The 14,669-nt window shown below is 49.5% G+C and overlaps 2 protein-coding genes across 5 annotated transcripts in view; both read right to left on the bottom strand.

Annotated features, from left to right (window-relative positions):
- Positions 1-315: 315 nt before the first annotated feature.
- Bhlha15 (basic helix-loop-helix family member a15) lies at positions 316-2,381 on the bottom strand. Of its 2 annotated transcripts, none has more exons than XM_031338667.1 (2): positions 2,315-2,381; positions 316-1,661 (listed from the first exon to the last, which is right to left on the bottom strand). In XM_031338667.1, the coding sequence occupies exon 2, from the start codon at positions 1,608-1,610 to the stop codon at positions 1,017-1,019; it is 594 nt and encodes a 197-aa protein (XP_031194527.1). In that variant the 5' UTR covers positions 1,611-1,661; positions 2,315-2,381; the 3' UTR covers positions 316-1,016. The 2 variants fall into 2 exon arrangements, with proteins under 2 accessions (XP_031194527.1, XP_031194528.1); XM_031338668.1 differs by lacking the exon at positions 2,315-2,381 and adding an exon at positions 1,938-1,947.
- A 2,537-nt stretch (positions 2,382-4,918) lies between these two features.
- The window catches only part of Lmtk2 (lemur tyrosine kinase 2), a 94,353-nt gene continuing 84,602 nt past the window's right edge, over positions 4,919-14,669 (bottom strand). For all 3 annotated transcript variants that reach the window (XM_031338661.1, XM_031338662.1, XM_031338663.1), the window contains exons 12-14: positions 10,641-10,773; positions 10,048-10,287; positions 4,919-8,479 (exon numbers count right to left, since the gene is read on the bottom strand). In XM_031338661.1, coding sequence (XP_031194521.1) covers positions 8,451-8,479; positions 10,048-10,287; positions 10,641-10,773 — 402 coding nt within the window. In that variant the 3' untranslated portion in view covers positions 4,919-8,450. The remainder of the gene's footprint in view (positions 8,480-10,047; positions 10,288-10,640; positions 10,774-14,669) is intronic.

Raw genomic sequence — 14,669 nt, 5'->3', positions numbered from 1 at the left:
AAGAGGGGGCACTGTGGTAAGTCTTTGCTGGTACAGAGGCTCAGGGTCCTCTTCACAAAGGCCTTGCCTGGTCTCCACACAGGGCCTCAGATCCTAGGGTTAGGCTGTAGTCAGCCACAGCCTAGGACGAGGCAGCTTTTCCAGAAGTCTCCATTGGGGGTGGGGGTGGGGAGAGGGGGAAGGAGAGAGATGGGGGGAGCCCTCTCTCTTAAAGTCCTATGGGATTGGGCCCGACTAGGCCTTCCTAACTCCAGTTGTTGAGTTGGACCCAGGGCAACCCTATAAAATGAGAAAACGAGACGAGATGCCATCTTGGCTCTGCTGTATATTCTCTGAGGGATTGAGTGGCACTTTGGGTCCAGTTTCCCATAGCCCCACAAAATGGGATGGACCTTAGGCTCAGCAGTCGCAGGGACATTTGTAAGTCAAGTTTTTGCTGGAGTCATCCCGTAGCCACCACACATGAGTTGTAAGGAAGGCAAGAACTCCCCTCCCACCCTGCCCATCCTTGGTCAAAGGGCAGCAAGGACAGGTAAGCTTTGCCTGGAGACTGGGGCCTCAATATGCCTTGAAGGCCCAGATAACTCCCTGGTCCCCTGGGTGGCTAGGACCAGATCACGCTCTGGTCCCCTGGGTGGCTAGGAGAAACTGCCACATGTTGGTGTCTGAGCTGGCTTTCAAGGAAAATGGAGTAACTAGAGTCAACGTTGGGCTGGGGATGCAGCTCGGTTGGCAGAGAGCTTGCTTAGCCTACACACAGCCCTTAGCTCAGTCCCCAGCATGGCACCATGTCATGACGTACACCTGTAATCCCAGCCCTAGAGAAGATGGAGCTCAGGAGGATCAGGAGTTCAAAGCCAGCTTAGGCCACACGAGAGCTTTCATCAACAACAGAATCCCCTCAAGGACCTCAATGGTGCCATTACCAGTCTGGGGCTTGTGTCACAGAGGGGCCAGAGTTGAGATGAGCAGGCCAGGTTGGCACTGCCAACCCACTCAGGAGCCCAAAGCACGCGCTAGCTCCCCTCTCTGAAGCTGTGGATCTGTGTAGAGTAGCGTTGCAGATGGCCTTGGGGCTGGTCCTCGGTGACACCAAGCATGGCTCCAGCCACCTGCTGCTGCTGCTGCTGCTGCTGTTGCTGGTGATGGTAGTGCTGGTATAGTTTAGGGCCTGGTGCAGGACCAGGGGCCTCCAGCCCTGGGAGGCGGCTGCTGGACATAGTAAGTATGGTGGCGGTCAGTGACTTGATATAGTTCTTGGCCAGTGTGAGGGTCTCGATCTTCGAAAGCTTCTTGTCAGCCCTCACATGCGGGATAACCTCTCGAAGTGCCTGGAAGGCATTGTTGAGTTTGTGCATCCGTTGTCTCTCCCGCTCATTGCTCTCCAACCGCCTCTGCACACTGTTCTCTCTGCGGCCTCTGGACCCCTGTCTCCGGCGGCTGATCTCTCCCCGAGCTCCACTTGCCCGGGCTGTCCTGCTCCGAAGACCCTTTGTCAGCTCTGACCCCCCTGATCCTGACTGGGGTCTGTCAGGCATCTGCTCGCCTAGAGTGGCTTCTGCGTCCTGCATGGGTGTCCGGCGCCGAGGGGGCCGGTTCTTGGTCTTCATAGCTCCAGGCTGGTTTTCCCAGGAGGTGGTGGCTAGGTGAGGCCTTTCCAACTGAAATTCAGAACACAGCCCCTCTGCAGTCACTCAGCCAGGCCAGAGGGCATGCAGCATGGCTATCTCATTGCTTAGCTAGTGCAGCTGACCACTGGTGCATAGTGGATACCTAGGTACGTCCTATTCACACTGAACCCTGAGTTGACTTACCTGTGCTCCCAAAGCCCTGGCTGAGCTCACACTGACCCACTTTTCTCTAACCTACCGTCCTTCCCTCCCCACTGATTTGGGAACCGTTTTTTCAGGTCTCCTGCCCCTTACTGTTGCAAGTACCTCCTGAGCCTCGGTACTTGACAATTCCTTTAAACCTCCCAGGAACAGGTCCCAATCCTGGCTTATGGGTTCCCCACACACGCACTGTTATTTGTCCCAGACAGGCAGCACCCTTTAAGACATCACGTTTACAGCTGGTCAGGACACAGGTTCAGTGATGATCAGAACCAGAACCGAAGTGAGTGCACACAGGACAGCTCACAGGTCAGTTGCCAAGGCCCTGCAGCAGCCCCCAGTTCTACCACGTGGACCGCACCAGCCGGTCTGAGTGAAAGCCACCATCTATCTATGTTTTCCCCAACAGCTGCCGTCCGTCCGTCCCGCTTCTGGATTCCCTCCCAGCAGTCCTATCCAGTTCCCCCAACCCTTTGATTTACCTGAGGATCCGAAGCCGTACGCGCAGAGGCTGCCCACGGGGGACAAGGACACGTAGCTTTAGCCACCACAGGCGGGGCTGCGGGAAGCATGTAAATGAGCTCGCTGGGCGGGGCCAGGGCAGCACCTGCGGCCACGCCCCTAGCTCCGAGGACCCGTGCGGACCCACCTCCCCTTTCCTCCCTCCTGGTCTGAGAGCTTGCGGCCTCTTTGGGGACTTGCCGGGGCGGGGAGAGAGGGGAACCCGAATCGCACCTGGCCAGGACACCTGGCCTTGGGGTTAAGACTCAGAACAGAGTCTAGGATAAGCCACCCTGCATAGTTTTACAGGAACCGCAGCCACTTCCCTGAGCAAAGCTGGCAAGACCTCTCTTTCCCTGCCCTGGAGCACCCTGATTTTTCCAGCGGACTCTGCTAGTCCTAAGGGCTCAAGGACAGGGCTGCTCCCTTTTGTCTCCCCTTACTGAAATGGGGTGAGTTGGGGATGTCACCCAGGTCACCAGAGCTCCTAGTAGCAGGGTATCACAGTTTTGAAGAGTCAGACAATTGGCAAAACCAACCAACCAAGCACACGGCTGCCTATCTGTTGCTAGCTCCTGTGGATGTAACCTTTCCTGAGGTTACAAGGGAATTACAATATAAGATTGTGGAGCAGTAAGATGCCTGTGGGTCTCAGAGGGGCCTGACAGCAAGGCTGAGGAGTCTGGGACCCACAAAGTGGAAGGAGAGAACCATCTCCCCAAGTTGTCCTCAGACCTCTATTCTTGGAGTGAATGTCATGTTGCTCATAGAAAACAGGTTTTCTTGCTAGCCTTTATCTGGCTATTTTTGGTGTATGTGCATGAGTCATAGGTCAGAGGACAGCTTGCAGGAGTCTGTTTTCTACTTTCACCATGTTGTGCAGGGGTTGAACTCAAGTCCTTAGGTTTGACAGCAAGTGACTTTACCAGCTGAGCCATTTTGCTAGCTGTAGCACAGGCTGCCTGCCCTTGAGCACCTGATCCTTCAGCCTCTCCTCTGCCTCCCAAGTGCTAGAACTGCAACTGGGCCATGGCACAGTCAACTAAAACCTGCTGAAAATATATATTCTTTAATCCAGTGAGTGCTGTAGTTACAGGTGTGTCAGGGCAGTGTGGTGCTAGGTGCCACACCCAGTGCTTCATGCGTGCTCAACTACATCTCTGGCTCTTCTTTCCTTTTAGGCAGACTCCAAAGCCAAGGCTGCCCTCAAACTCATGGCCACCCTTCTGCCTCAGCATCTTGCTGCTGGAATTAAGGGTAACTGGTTATAACTGGTCACTGTTCAACTAATAATAGTGCCCCGCCCCCAATGGACTATTTTATTTATCTATCTATTTATTTAGTGTATATGAGTACATTGTAGCTGTCTTCAGACACACCAGAAGAGGGTATTAGATCTCATTACAGATGGCTGTGAGCCACCATGTGGTTGCTGGTTGCTGGAAATTGAACTCAGGACCTCTGGAAGAGAAGCAGTCAGTGCTCTTAACCACTGAGCCATCTCTCCAGCACCCCCACCCCCACCCCCACCCCAAGGTCTATTAGAACAAGTCAAAATGCAGCCAGGACTCTGCCTAGCTCTGGGTGAGTTCTCAGTTTATTGGACTTGGGTCTCAGTACTTGTGACACAGCCATGTGAGGCTGTCACCTCCTTCATGTCACTTGGACTTCAGTGAAAGGACTGGAGAGAGGGGTCAGAACTGAGACACCCCCATACCGCATAGAACTGCTACTGTTTTTTGAGACAGGACCTCATTTGTACCATAGTCTGAGCTGGTTTTGGACACATGGCAATCATCCTGCCTTTGCACCCCAGGTGCTGGTATTAAAGGCATGCACCATGCCAAACCCAGCCCAGTGAAAGGCTATTTTGTTTGGTGTGTGTGTGTTTGTGCACGTGCCTGTGCACAAGTGTAAGGTGTGAAAGTCAGAGTTCAATACCAACTGTTATCCTCAGGTGTACCGTTTTCTGTTTTGTTGAGGCAGGATCTCTCACTTGCCTGGATCTGGCATAGGCTGGCCAGTGAACCCTAGGGTCTGCTGCCTTCCCCAGAACTGGGCGATAAGCATACAGGCCCCACTCTACCTGATCTTTTGTCTTTTTGTTTTGGTTTGGTTTTTTTGTTTTTCGAGACAGGGTTTCTCTGTGTAGCCCTGACTGTCCTGGAACTCACTCTGTAGACCAGGCTGGCGAACTCAGAAATCCATCTGCCTCTGCCTCACAAGTGCTGGGATTAAAGGCGTGCGCCACCACCGCTCGGCTGATCTTTTGATTTTTAAACATCATGGGTTTTAGAAATGGAACATGGGTCTTTCCCAGCCAGAAAGGCTAGCTGTGACCTCTTGGAGTAGTAGCATTTAGGGCCTACTAAGCAAGGCCAAATCCTTATAAGCAAAAACTCACTAGAACTCCTCAGTAACTAGAAAGGGTTGGATTACAGAACCCACAGCCATACATGCACCAGACGACTCTACCATCCCGAGAACCATCCTTGTGCCCTTAGCACTGTGGGGAGCTCAGAGACCCATAGCACCAGGCCAAACCCACTTATGGAAAAACCAAGGAATAAATGTAGCAACAGAGATTATTATAAATATATAACTATATTTATTTTGAATATTAAATAGTTTTTAAATTACAAGCAATTTATTGAATCACACTAAGCTTCAATATACAGTAAAAATCTTACAATTTAAAAATGTACACAATTTAAACTCCAAGTTCATTAACTGTTATATTGCCATGAACCCCTTCTGATTGTGTTAAGTACAACCTGGTAGGTGGCAGGCCATGGGTGTGACTGCCCCACCCAGACCCCTGGCTTATGGACAGGATGAAACAGTGGGTGCATGCACAAGTCCTGTCATCAAGACCCAGCTTCACCTGTGCAGGCTTCAGTAACCAAACACCATATGTTCAGCCCCTGGGATGGCTGTGGGTGACGCAATACTGCCAACACATCTTGAGAACTTATGTGTAAGTTAAACAGAGTTTCCTAAAAGCTAAGACTGGTGCCCCCGTTTGCTGCTTGAGAAATATTGAGATGTATGTTTGACATAACCGTGTCTGCCCACTCTTACTGAGGTGGGCGCTCTGAAGCGTGGCACGCAGAGAGCCTAACGCTAGGCTGAGGGGCTGCCTGTCTCTTTTCCTGGCCCTGGGGACAGGCATGCAGTAGGTCACTAATTCTACAAATGCTCTATGGGAAGTATGAAAAAGAAAGAAGGTTTTAAAAGGCATTTTACAGCAGAGAGACAGCTCCCTCAGAGAACCCCAACTCTCTAAAAGCAGGCCTGTACATCTGACAAAAGAACAGAGGCTGTGCCATCAAAACCTTTCGATGAATGGCTTCTGGCCCAGGCAGTGTCTGAGTCTCTCGGGGAGGGTGAACTACCTTTTTCTGACTTAGGTCATCTTAAAACAAATGGAAGATATCAAGAAGTACTCAGAGGACTCATTATTCTTATTAGAGGACTTAAAAGTCAGTTTGCAGTCTGGTAGGTGGAAGATGAGCACTGAGCCCACTGCATGGCAGCCACCGGTACCACCGGCTCCTTTTACTGCTTACATGAGTGACAGGTTTGGAAAGCCCACCAAGGGCAACCAAGTTATCATTAAAGAATAAAACCAGCTGGGTATGGTGGCAGCATCAGGGGGCCTCCGAGATCAGGCCGATCTCTGAGTTTGAGGCCAGCCTGGACTATACAGCAAGTTCTAGGACAGCCACAGAGAAACCCTGTCTTGAAAAACAAAAAACAAAACCTAAACCAAAACAAAACCCACATTGGATGGCAAAGCGCATGCTCACATTTAAAAAACGGGCTGGAGTTTAGTCTACTGAAATTTCTGTATATTGCTTGAGATTTTGGGAGGATGTGTTGACGAGTTTTATACAAATTCTTCCCTTCCATGCGACCCCACAGAAAGATCCACCCCACCCCCACCCCAACTCAATATATAAAATGCTTTTGTTTTGGCAATTAACCATGAGAGCGATATAGATATAAATATAAACGGGAATTGTATTGTTAAAATCCCCTCAACATAGTGAAAGATGGCCAGCCCTCAAGTGTCAGTAAGTCTATCCCAGGCTGGCTGCAAAAGGAGGCTATATCTACAGATCCACCCGACCGTAATCAGTGAATCTGAACTTCTTAAACCTAATTTGAAAAAGAAAAAAACTTTATTATAATTATGTCTCCTTTCTCAATTAAGACTGGTAGATAGAGATAAAAATTAAAAAAAAAATCAGAAAGTTCACACAGCAAAAATTCAGTTATGACAATTTTGGCAAAGTTACTTTCAAATGCCCTGTTTTTAATATACATGTCACAAGATCCAGTGCTTTCTGTGGAGTCGAGGCATGCTAGGTCTGCACCAAGTATGGGAAAGGGGACTCTCTGTTCTCAAATTTCTGTTGATTGTAAAGTTATTGCTTAGTATAAAAAATTCATGGATCAAATCAGAATTGATAATAAAGGTCATAATTCACTACGGAAACTCTCGCCGACACCCACACTTGCACTCTGCAGAAAGCCCAAGTCCCTTTGATTGACAGCACAATGTCCTGGCCAGGGCCTGGAGACTCATCCCATTGTCACACTGGAGTCTGGACAGCGGGGGGCAGCACCGGGAAATATTTGGGGTGAGGAGCCCAAGTGAGAAGACCAACCCCAGCAGGTGCAGTCCCCGCTCAGCATGGCATCACCACATTGCACAGCAACCGACACTTCCTGTCAGAGCAGAACTCCCGGGGCAGCAGAGTGAGGCCTCACTCTTTTGTTGGGGACAGCAGAGTCCTTTGATGATGTACTGAGGCTATGCTGAAGGTGGGAGATCCCTTTCAGAACAAGAGGAGAGCTGGGTGCTTGATACAGGAAGGGAGGCCATGAGGGCTGCTGGAGGCCCTGCTGGGGTCCCTGCCCTGCTCCTTGCAGCTACAGGGTGCAGCCTGTATCCTGGGTGCTATGGCCTGGAATGGGAAGAACCCATCTCAGACATTTCCAAACAGCTCTCTCAGCAGCACCCAGAATGGACTAACTGCTCTTCTCACTTGCAGCTCTGTGAGGACCAGCATCTCAGAGGTCCCACCTGCCTGAGAGACACAGAGCTCCTGCAGGCTGGCCTCTGTGCAGAGGAAGTGGTGCATGGCCTCATCTCACCAGAAAAGGACCCTGGGCACTGCATTCCAGATGCCTCTCTTATGGGATTTCTAACCGAAAGGATTGAAAAGCACGAGAGGAAGGGCAAGCTGCCCAGAGAATCCACCTTATACAGAAACATGCTCAATGCAATTAATGAAACAGAACAGCCCAGTTTGTTTCAACAAACAGTTTTGGCCTCATCAAAAATATGTTCTCTGAGAACATAAAACACTAACACCCAGAATCGGAGGGTACCTGGGTACGGTTCCCATGGGTCTGATGACAGAAGAACACTCAAAATATTGAAGCTTTACAGTACCATGCAGAGCAAACACACAAGAAGACAAACAAAACAAAACAAAAAACAAAAAACAACAACAAAGAAAACCAAAACCAAAAACCAAAAAAAAAAAAAAAAAAAAAAAAAAAAAAAAAAAAAAAAAAAAAAGAAAGGAAAAAAAGAAAGAAAATCAAACCAGTGGACGGCACCAGCTTGTCCTGCCATGTTTTCCTTGGATAATTCACGATGCTGAATTGGGATGCTATATTGGGAGCTTAGAACACTCACCCACAGTGCAGTCAAAGAGCAATTAGTGATTTCCTTAAAGACAATAAATATGGCTCACTAGTGACCACTGCCCTGGTGCGCCCCTCTGTGGCACCAGACTGGAGACACAGGTGTGCTGAGGCAGACATCCACACACAAGCAGACCCATGGCCTGAGGTGCTCAGGTCCTCCAATACGCATGTGCCAGAGCAGTGTGGCAGTAGGCCACCTCAGCAGGATGTCCAGCGCGAGGGCAGCCCAAGTGAGTGAGCGCTGCAGAACGAGCTGGCTTCCTGGCATGGTGGCCCGGCTCTCCATCACTCCTGAGTTGCTCACTGTCTGGTGCCAGTCAGTATGGAGTCAATGTCGTTGCTCAGGTGGACAAGCAGGAGATCTGCTGGCTGGGAAAGAGTGTCCACAACCGCCTAGTCCTTGTCTCCGTCTTCACTGCTGCCTATGCCCAGACAGAACCAACATGACAGAGCAGGTCAGATTTAAGAGCTGACTTCCCAGATAGTAACAGCATGGAGGCAACTAGCCCAGAACGGCAGGAAAAGGAACCGTAGCTGGTGCCTTCCTGTGCTGCCCTGTCTTCCCCCCTTCCCACAACTTGTAGGACTCTGCACACACAGCTGCTTGGCTCCCAGAGGCTCCATGGTCACACTCAGGGGCACTGAAGAAAACCAGCCTGACCTGTACACCTGCCCTCAGAGATCCTTAGGCACAGGCATTATCTCATCGGCACAGGTGAAAACCAAGTAAACAAATAAAAGTGCTTTATATCCTACATTTATTATTTGATCTGTAAACTTCAAATAAAAAATGTACCTATTAATATTTATCTCCTGATCTTGGTATAGGGAAAGGGGCCCATATGTTCAGGTATTGCTACTTCAAATGGCCCCTGCTGTGAGTTCCCAGCTGGTCCTTCAGTATCACACAGAGACCAAGACTTAATGGCAAAATCAACACTGCTAGGGAAGAGCCCCGAGAGCCTGGGCTCAGGTCCAAACCACAGGTCAAGTGTGGCTAGAGCAGGTGCCTATGCAGGGTGCTCCTTGGGGACAGATGTGTAACCTAAGGAAACAGGGTTGGCAGCAAAGGGGGAAAGGAAAAGACGTGCAGAGCCTGCTCCAAGCTCTGGGCTGCTCCTGCTCAGGGCCAGCCCAGCATGGCTAGACAGAAATGGGCACTGGGAGTGAGTCCAGTGTGGGAAGTGTGGCCACAGATGCACTGTCAGGACTGTGAGGGATGCGCCAGGCCTATTATTTCAGCCACTTGGGAATCTGAGGCAGAAGGCTTGAAAGTTCAAGGCCAAACTAGACTCTAAGAGTGAGTTCAAGGACAGTCAGGGCAACCTGGTGAGATTTTGTCTCATTAACAAAACAAAAAGTAAGAGATTGGGGATGAAGCTTAGTGGTAAAGCAGTAGGGACCTAGGATGTGGCTCAGTAGTAGAGCCCCTGCCTAGAATTCCCCAGTGAGGGGCTGGGGTGTGGCTCAGTGGTAGAGCCCCTGCCTAGAATCTAACAGTGAGGGGCTGGGGTGTGGCTCAGTGGTAGAGCCCCTGACTAGAATCCCCCAGTGAGGGGCTGGGGTGTGACTCAGTGGTAGAGCCCTTGCCTAGAATTCCCCCAGTGAGGGGCTGGGGTATGGCTCAGTGGTAGAGCCTCTGCCTAGAATCCCCCAGTGAGGGGCTGGGGTGTGGCTCAGTGGTAGAGCCCCTGCCTAGAATCCAACAGTGAGGGGCTGCGGTTCAGGGATAGAGCACCTGCCTAGAAACCACAGGGAGGAATGTGCCTCAACAATAGAACAAGAGTTGATTAGTATATCCTAGGAACCCCACTACCACCACCTTCCCTTCCAAACAGACTTTTCCAACAGATTTATAATCTACTCAAGACAGACTAAAATAGCCTCATATCATCACCCTTTGGGTCTAGGGTAGAAGAGCACTTCTGGCTGAAAGCCATCTTGCCTAAAACATGGCCCCACCCCCAGCACATGCAGGGGCTCCTCTCACCTCCTTGTTCAATGTCTGAATCCGTGAGGTGTGTGAGAGAGAAGCTGGCAATGTTGGCAGGAGAGATGGAGAACCGGGAGCAGGGGGACACATGTGGCCAGCTCTGCTCAGCACTCCTGGCCGGTGGGGGAGGAGAAAAGTATTTGGAGGTTTGAAGAGGAGGCTTGGAACCCAGAAGGCTTGTTGTTTTCGACATGAAAGGATCTGGGGAGAAGTCATCATCCCATTCGAAGCCTCCGCCTGCAGTGAGAACAGCACCCTGTTATCTTTACATTATCAATTCTTGATAAGGAGAGGGAGCCAGGGCCTACCAACACAACTTGCCAACAGATGGCAGAGCAGAAACACACAGCAAGTGTGAGTCTCCATGGGTCATTTAACAACAAATGATGCTCCTTTCCAACAGCATACCAGGAGCTAGACATGGCAGCACATGTCTTTAATCCCTAGCACTTGGGAGACAGAGACAGGGGGGATCTCTCTCATAAGTTTCAGGTCAACCTGGTCTATATAGTGAAAGTATTTCAAAGACAAGCAAACAAAATAAAACCCCAGCATAATGACTTTGCAACTGACCAACACAGCACAAATACCTTCTTCATCCGTGGAACTTTCTGAATTCATGCACCTCCCTAGGTAGGGTGAACCTGAGGATGCTGCTGAGCTGCTGGGCCCAGGGCCGTGCGCTTCTCCTCCACAGTGCCCCAGCTCTTTGGTGGGGGTTTCCTGAAAAGCCAAACAAATACTGCAGTCAGCCTGTTTCTTGGAGCCCATATGTCTATTACACCTTAGGCTGACAGGATCATCGGGTGAGGTATGCTAAAAGAGCTATTAGATCAGATCTCCTGGATTCAGAGTTACAGATAATTATGAGGTGCTAAACAGGTACTGGGAACCAGGTCCTCTGCAAAATCAACCAGTCTTCTTAACCCATGAGCCATCTCTTCAGTCCCCATCTCCACTATCCTTTTGAGGCAGGGTCTCACTATGTAGATCAGGCTGGTCTCAAATGCTAGGTATCTGCTTGCCTCTTGGCCTCCAGATTGCTGGGATTAAAGGTATGCATCACCAAGACCAGTTTTCTCCAGCTCTGGCATCAATCTCCTGATCCTGCCGGCCTCCTGAATGATGGGACTACAGGCCTGTGCCACCATATAATGGCAAGGTCCTACAGTATAAGCTCCCTCAAATGTAGCTCCAGCACCCACACAAGGCAGGTGAGGACTGTCCTGAGATCTCTGAGAAGGAAATTAACTGGCAGAAGTAGGAGGGAAGAGTCCTAGACTCCACAGTGTTATCAAAGGAGTTTCTGGGCCTACCCTTGAACTGACCACAAACAATGCACCAAAGCTGTGGAAACACTATGGGATGAGGGACACCACTGAGATCTAGCTCGGCCAAGGGCATATGCACAGGCCAGAGCAGAGAGAGGAACTAGGACTGATACCGAAGCTCACAGGGGGCTGAGCTGTGGCCTAAAATCAGCTGTGAAGGCCTAAGAGAAACACTCTCCAACCTGCAAAGACAGACTCCCCATGGCACAATGGGAAGACACAAAGTCTATAGTGATCCAGCCTTCAAGGAGCCAGGACAACCTCACTGCACAGAAGAAATGGCCCACATAGGTGCCAAAGGTCACAATTACGGGGATAATCTGAAGAGTTTAAATAGTGGGGCCAAATGTTGACTGGAAAGAGCTGACAACTCAGGATCTACAGTCGGGAGAAAATATCCCTCGGGAGTAAGTGTGAGCTGAAGCACTGGTTGTCAGTGGGTAGAGGGCAAAGGAAGCTGAGAAAAAAAGCTGAATGAACTTCTCCAAGCAGGACAAGACACGAGACAGCAACCTGGAGCACCAATGCTGAAGACAGAGCCATTGGGTGAATATAAAACTATTTACTTTGCTCTTTTTCTCCTTTCTTTCTTTCCTTTTTCTTTTTACAAAAGCTGACCATATTGCTTTTATATATTTATTTATTTACTCTGTGGAGAATTTGAGCGGCACATGTCATGGCATATGCATGGAAGTCAGAGGACAACTTGTGGGAATCATTCTCTTCCTTCTCTACGTAAGTCCGAGGATCTACACTTGGTTTAGCAGGCTTGGAAGCAAGCACTTTTAACCACTGAGCTATCTTGTTAGCCCTAGTTATCCTCCCTCACCCACATGCATGTGTGCATACCCACCCATTGAGACAGGGTCTCACAAACCAGGCTCCCCTCATAGCAGCTAGCTACGTAGCCTGGATGACCTTGAGCTTCCAATCCTCCTATCTCGGCTTCCTAAGTGCTGGGACTACAGATATGTACCACCATGCCCATCTGAAGAGGTGTTGGGTAGTTATGGATGCTAAGCAAGCACTCTACCAACTAAGAGTCACTCCTAGCTCATGCTCATGAATTTCTTAAAATGATCGATGGTTGTACTAATTTGGGGCGGGGGGGTTAAGTCATGGTGATTAGGATTAACTCAAGGCCTCATACATGCTAGACAAGTGTTCTACCACTGAGCCATATCCCCAGACCCTAATGAGGTTTTTCTTCCCACCCCCCACTGCTCTCTTTCTGGAGACAGGGTTTCTTTGTGTAGCCCTGTTTGTCCTGGAACTCAAGCTGTAGATCAGGCTGACCTTGAACTCACAGAAATCCACTTGCCTCTGCCTCTCAAGTGCTGGGTTAAAGGTATGTGCCACCACTGTCCTGCCTGATGGGGTTTTTCAATGGAGGTAGACATAGTGCACATGGCCAAGTCGTGGATGAGGGGCAGTAAACAGCACCCAGAAGGAACATCTCTGCACTCTGTATGAAGTGGTGAAATACTGCTTCAAGCTGACCCACGCTGAAACCCCTGGATCAGCCTCCTCCAAAGTGTACTAACTAACACGCAGCACAGAGAACACAGTGCTGACAGCAGTGTTCCGAAGGAAAGGAAGAGGCTGACACATGAGAGCAGAAGCAAACACCACATTTAAGCCCAAGCACACTACTGAAAACAGACGCTTTAGTTCATGAAGTACCTGCTGTGCAAGCCAGACCATGTGAATTTGGATCCTGGCACCCATGTGTACTAGGCCACGGCACAAGCACCATAATCTCAGGGCTCATCTCACTGACCCCATAGTAGAATCAGACTGTAAGTCCATACCAGAAAGAGGCAGGAAAATGCCCAACCGGAGCCACTCAGTTAGCTCAGTAGGAAGAGGCGTCCATTGCCAAGGCTGGATTCTAGTTCTAGGATCCACAGAGTGGAAAGAGAGAACCCACTCTCCCAAGTTGTCCTCTGACCTCCACACATGCCCATGGCATTTGCACATCTACACACACATGCTGCAAAAACAGACGAGCAAGTGGGAAAAGTGGGGGATATCCATGGGTAAAGGTGCTTGCCGCCAAGCACAATGACTTGAGCTGGATTCTCAGGACTCACAGGGTAGAGAGATGACTCTTCAATTTATTCTCTGACCTCCACATGTACTCTGTGGCATGAGTCCATACACACCAAATAAAAATGTAAAAAGATAAATGCATTGACCATAAAGGAAAGAAAATCTCTAACTCTCAGAAATTAAGTAATATACACGTAAATCTTCAATGAGTCAAAGAAGAAGTCTTAAGGAAATCTAGGAAATAATTTGAGCTGGATGAAATATAAACACAACATATTTAAAATCTTTGGGAAGCAGCTACAGCAGCAATAAGGAAATTTATACCATTAAAGGCTAATAGAAAAAGTCTCAAGTCCCAGAATCTAGGAAAAAGGGCTGGAGAGATGGCTCAGAAGTTAAGAGCACTGGCTGCTCTCCCAGAGGCCCTGGATTTGATTCCTAGCACCCACATGGCATGACAGTAGCTCACAACTATCTCCAACTTCAGCTCCAGAGGATCTGACACCCGCTTCTGGCCTCCATAAGCACATCATGCACGCGGTGTACAGACAAACAGACATGCAGGTAAAACACCAATACACACTTAAAAAAAATAAAACAAAACAAAACAAAACAAAAAAACAACAGGGGGAAAAAAGCCTAACCCAATGTGAGTAGAAGGAAGTACTAAAGATGAATGAGATAGCAATGAATTGAAAAGAGAAAACAATAAAGAAAAAAAAATCCAGGAAAATAAAAGCCATTCTTTGAGGAGGTTCACAAATCTTAGTCTCTTCCAGAAGCTCCCTGAGGAGGAAGCCATTTCCCTACTCATCAATCTAGCCACGGCCTTAACAGCTCAGCCAAGGACAACACCAAATAGCAAAGCAAAACAAAGAAAGCCAAAACCCCAACCAATTCTACAAACAGGAGAGGCAGGCTCTCTTCTGCGCCAAGGAGCCACCCAGCTGGTTCTGGAGGTCAGCGTTGGGTAAAGCCCTGGGAACAGCTGGAGGGGCAGGCAGTTGGCTAGCTCACCCACACTCAGGCTCGGCCCAGCCTTGGGTAGAGCCTGGGAGCAGCTGGAGGGGCAGGCAGTTGGCTAGCTCACCCACACTCAGGCTCAGCAGGGGCAGCTACTTCTTTTCTTTCACCCAATCCCACAAGCAGCAATAAAGAAGAGGGCTGCGCCAGGCGGTGGTGGCGCACACCTTTAATCCCAGCACTTGGGAGGCAGAGGCAGGCAGATTTTTGAGT

This window comes from Mastomys coucha, unplaced genomic scaffold, assembly GCF_008632895.1.
Source record: "Mastomys coucha isolate ucsf_1 unplaced genomic scaffold, UCSF_Mcou_1 pScaffold22, whole genome shotgun sequence".
Classification (NCBI taxonomy): domain Eukaryota; kingdom Metazoa; phylum Chordata; class Mammalia; order Rodentia; family Muridae; genus Mastomys; species Mastomys coucha.
The sequence above is the reverse complement of the archived record's forward strand: the minus strand, read 5'-3'. Positions and strand labels throughout refer to the sequence as shown.

Excerpts from the sequence above, each read along its gene's own strand:
- Bhlha15 (XM_031338667.1), bottom strand. The coding sequence starts at position 1,610 with ATGAAGACCAAGAACCGGCCCCCTCGGCGCCGGACACCCATGCAGGAC.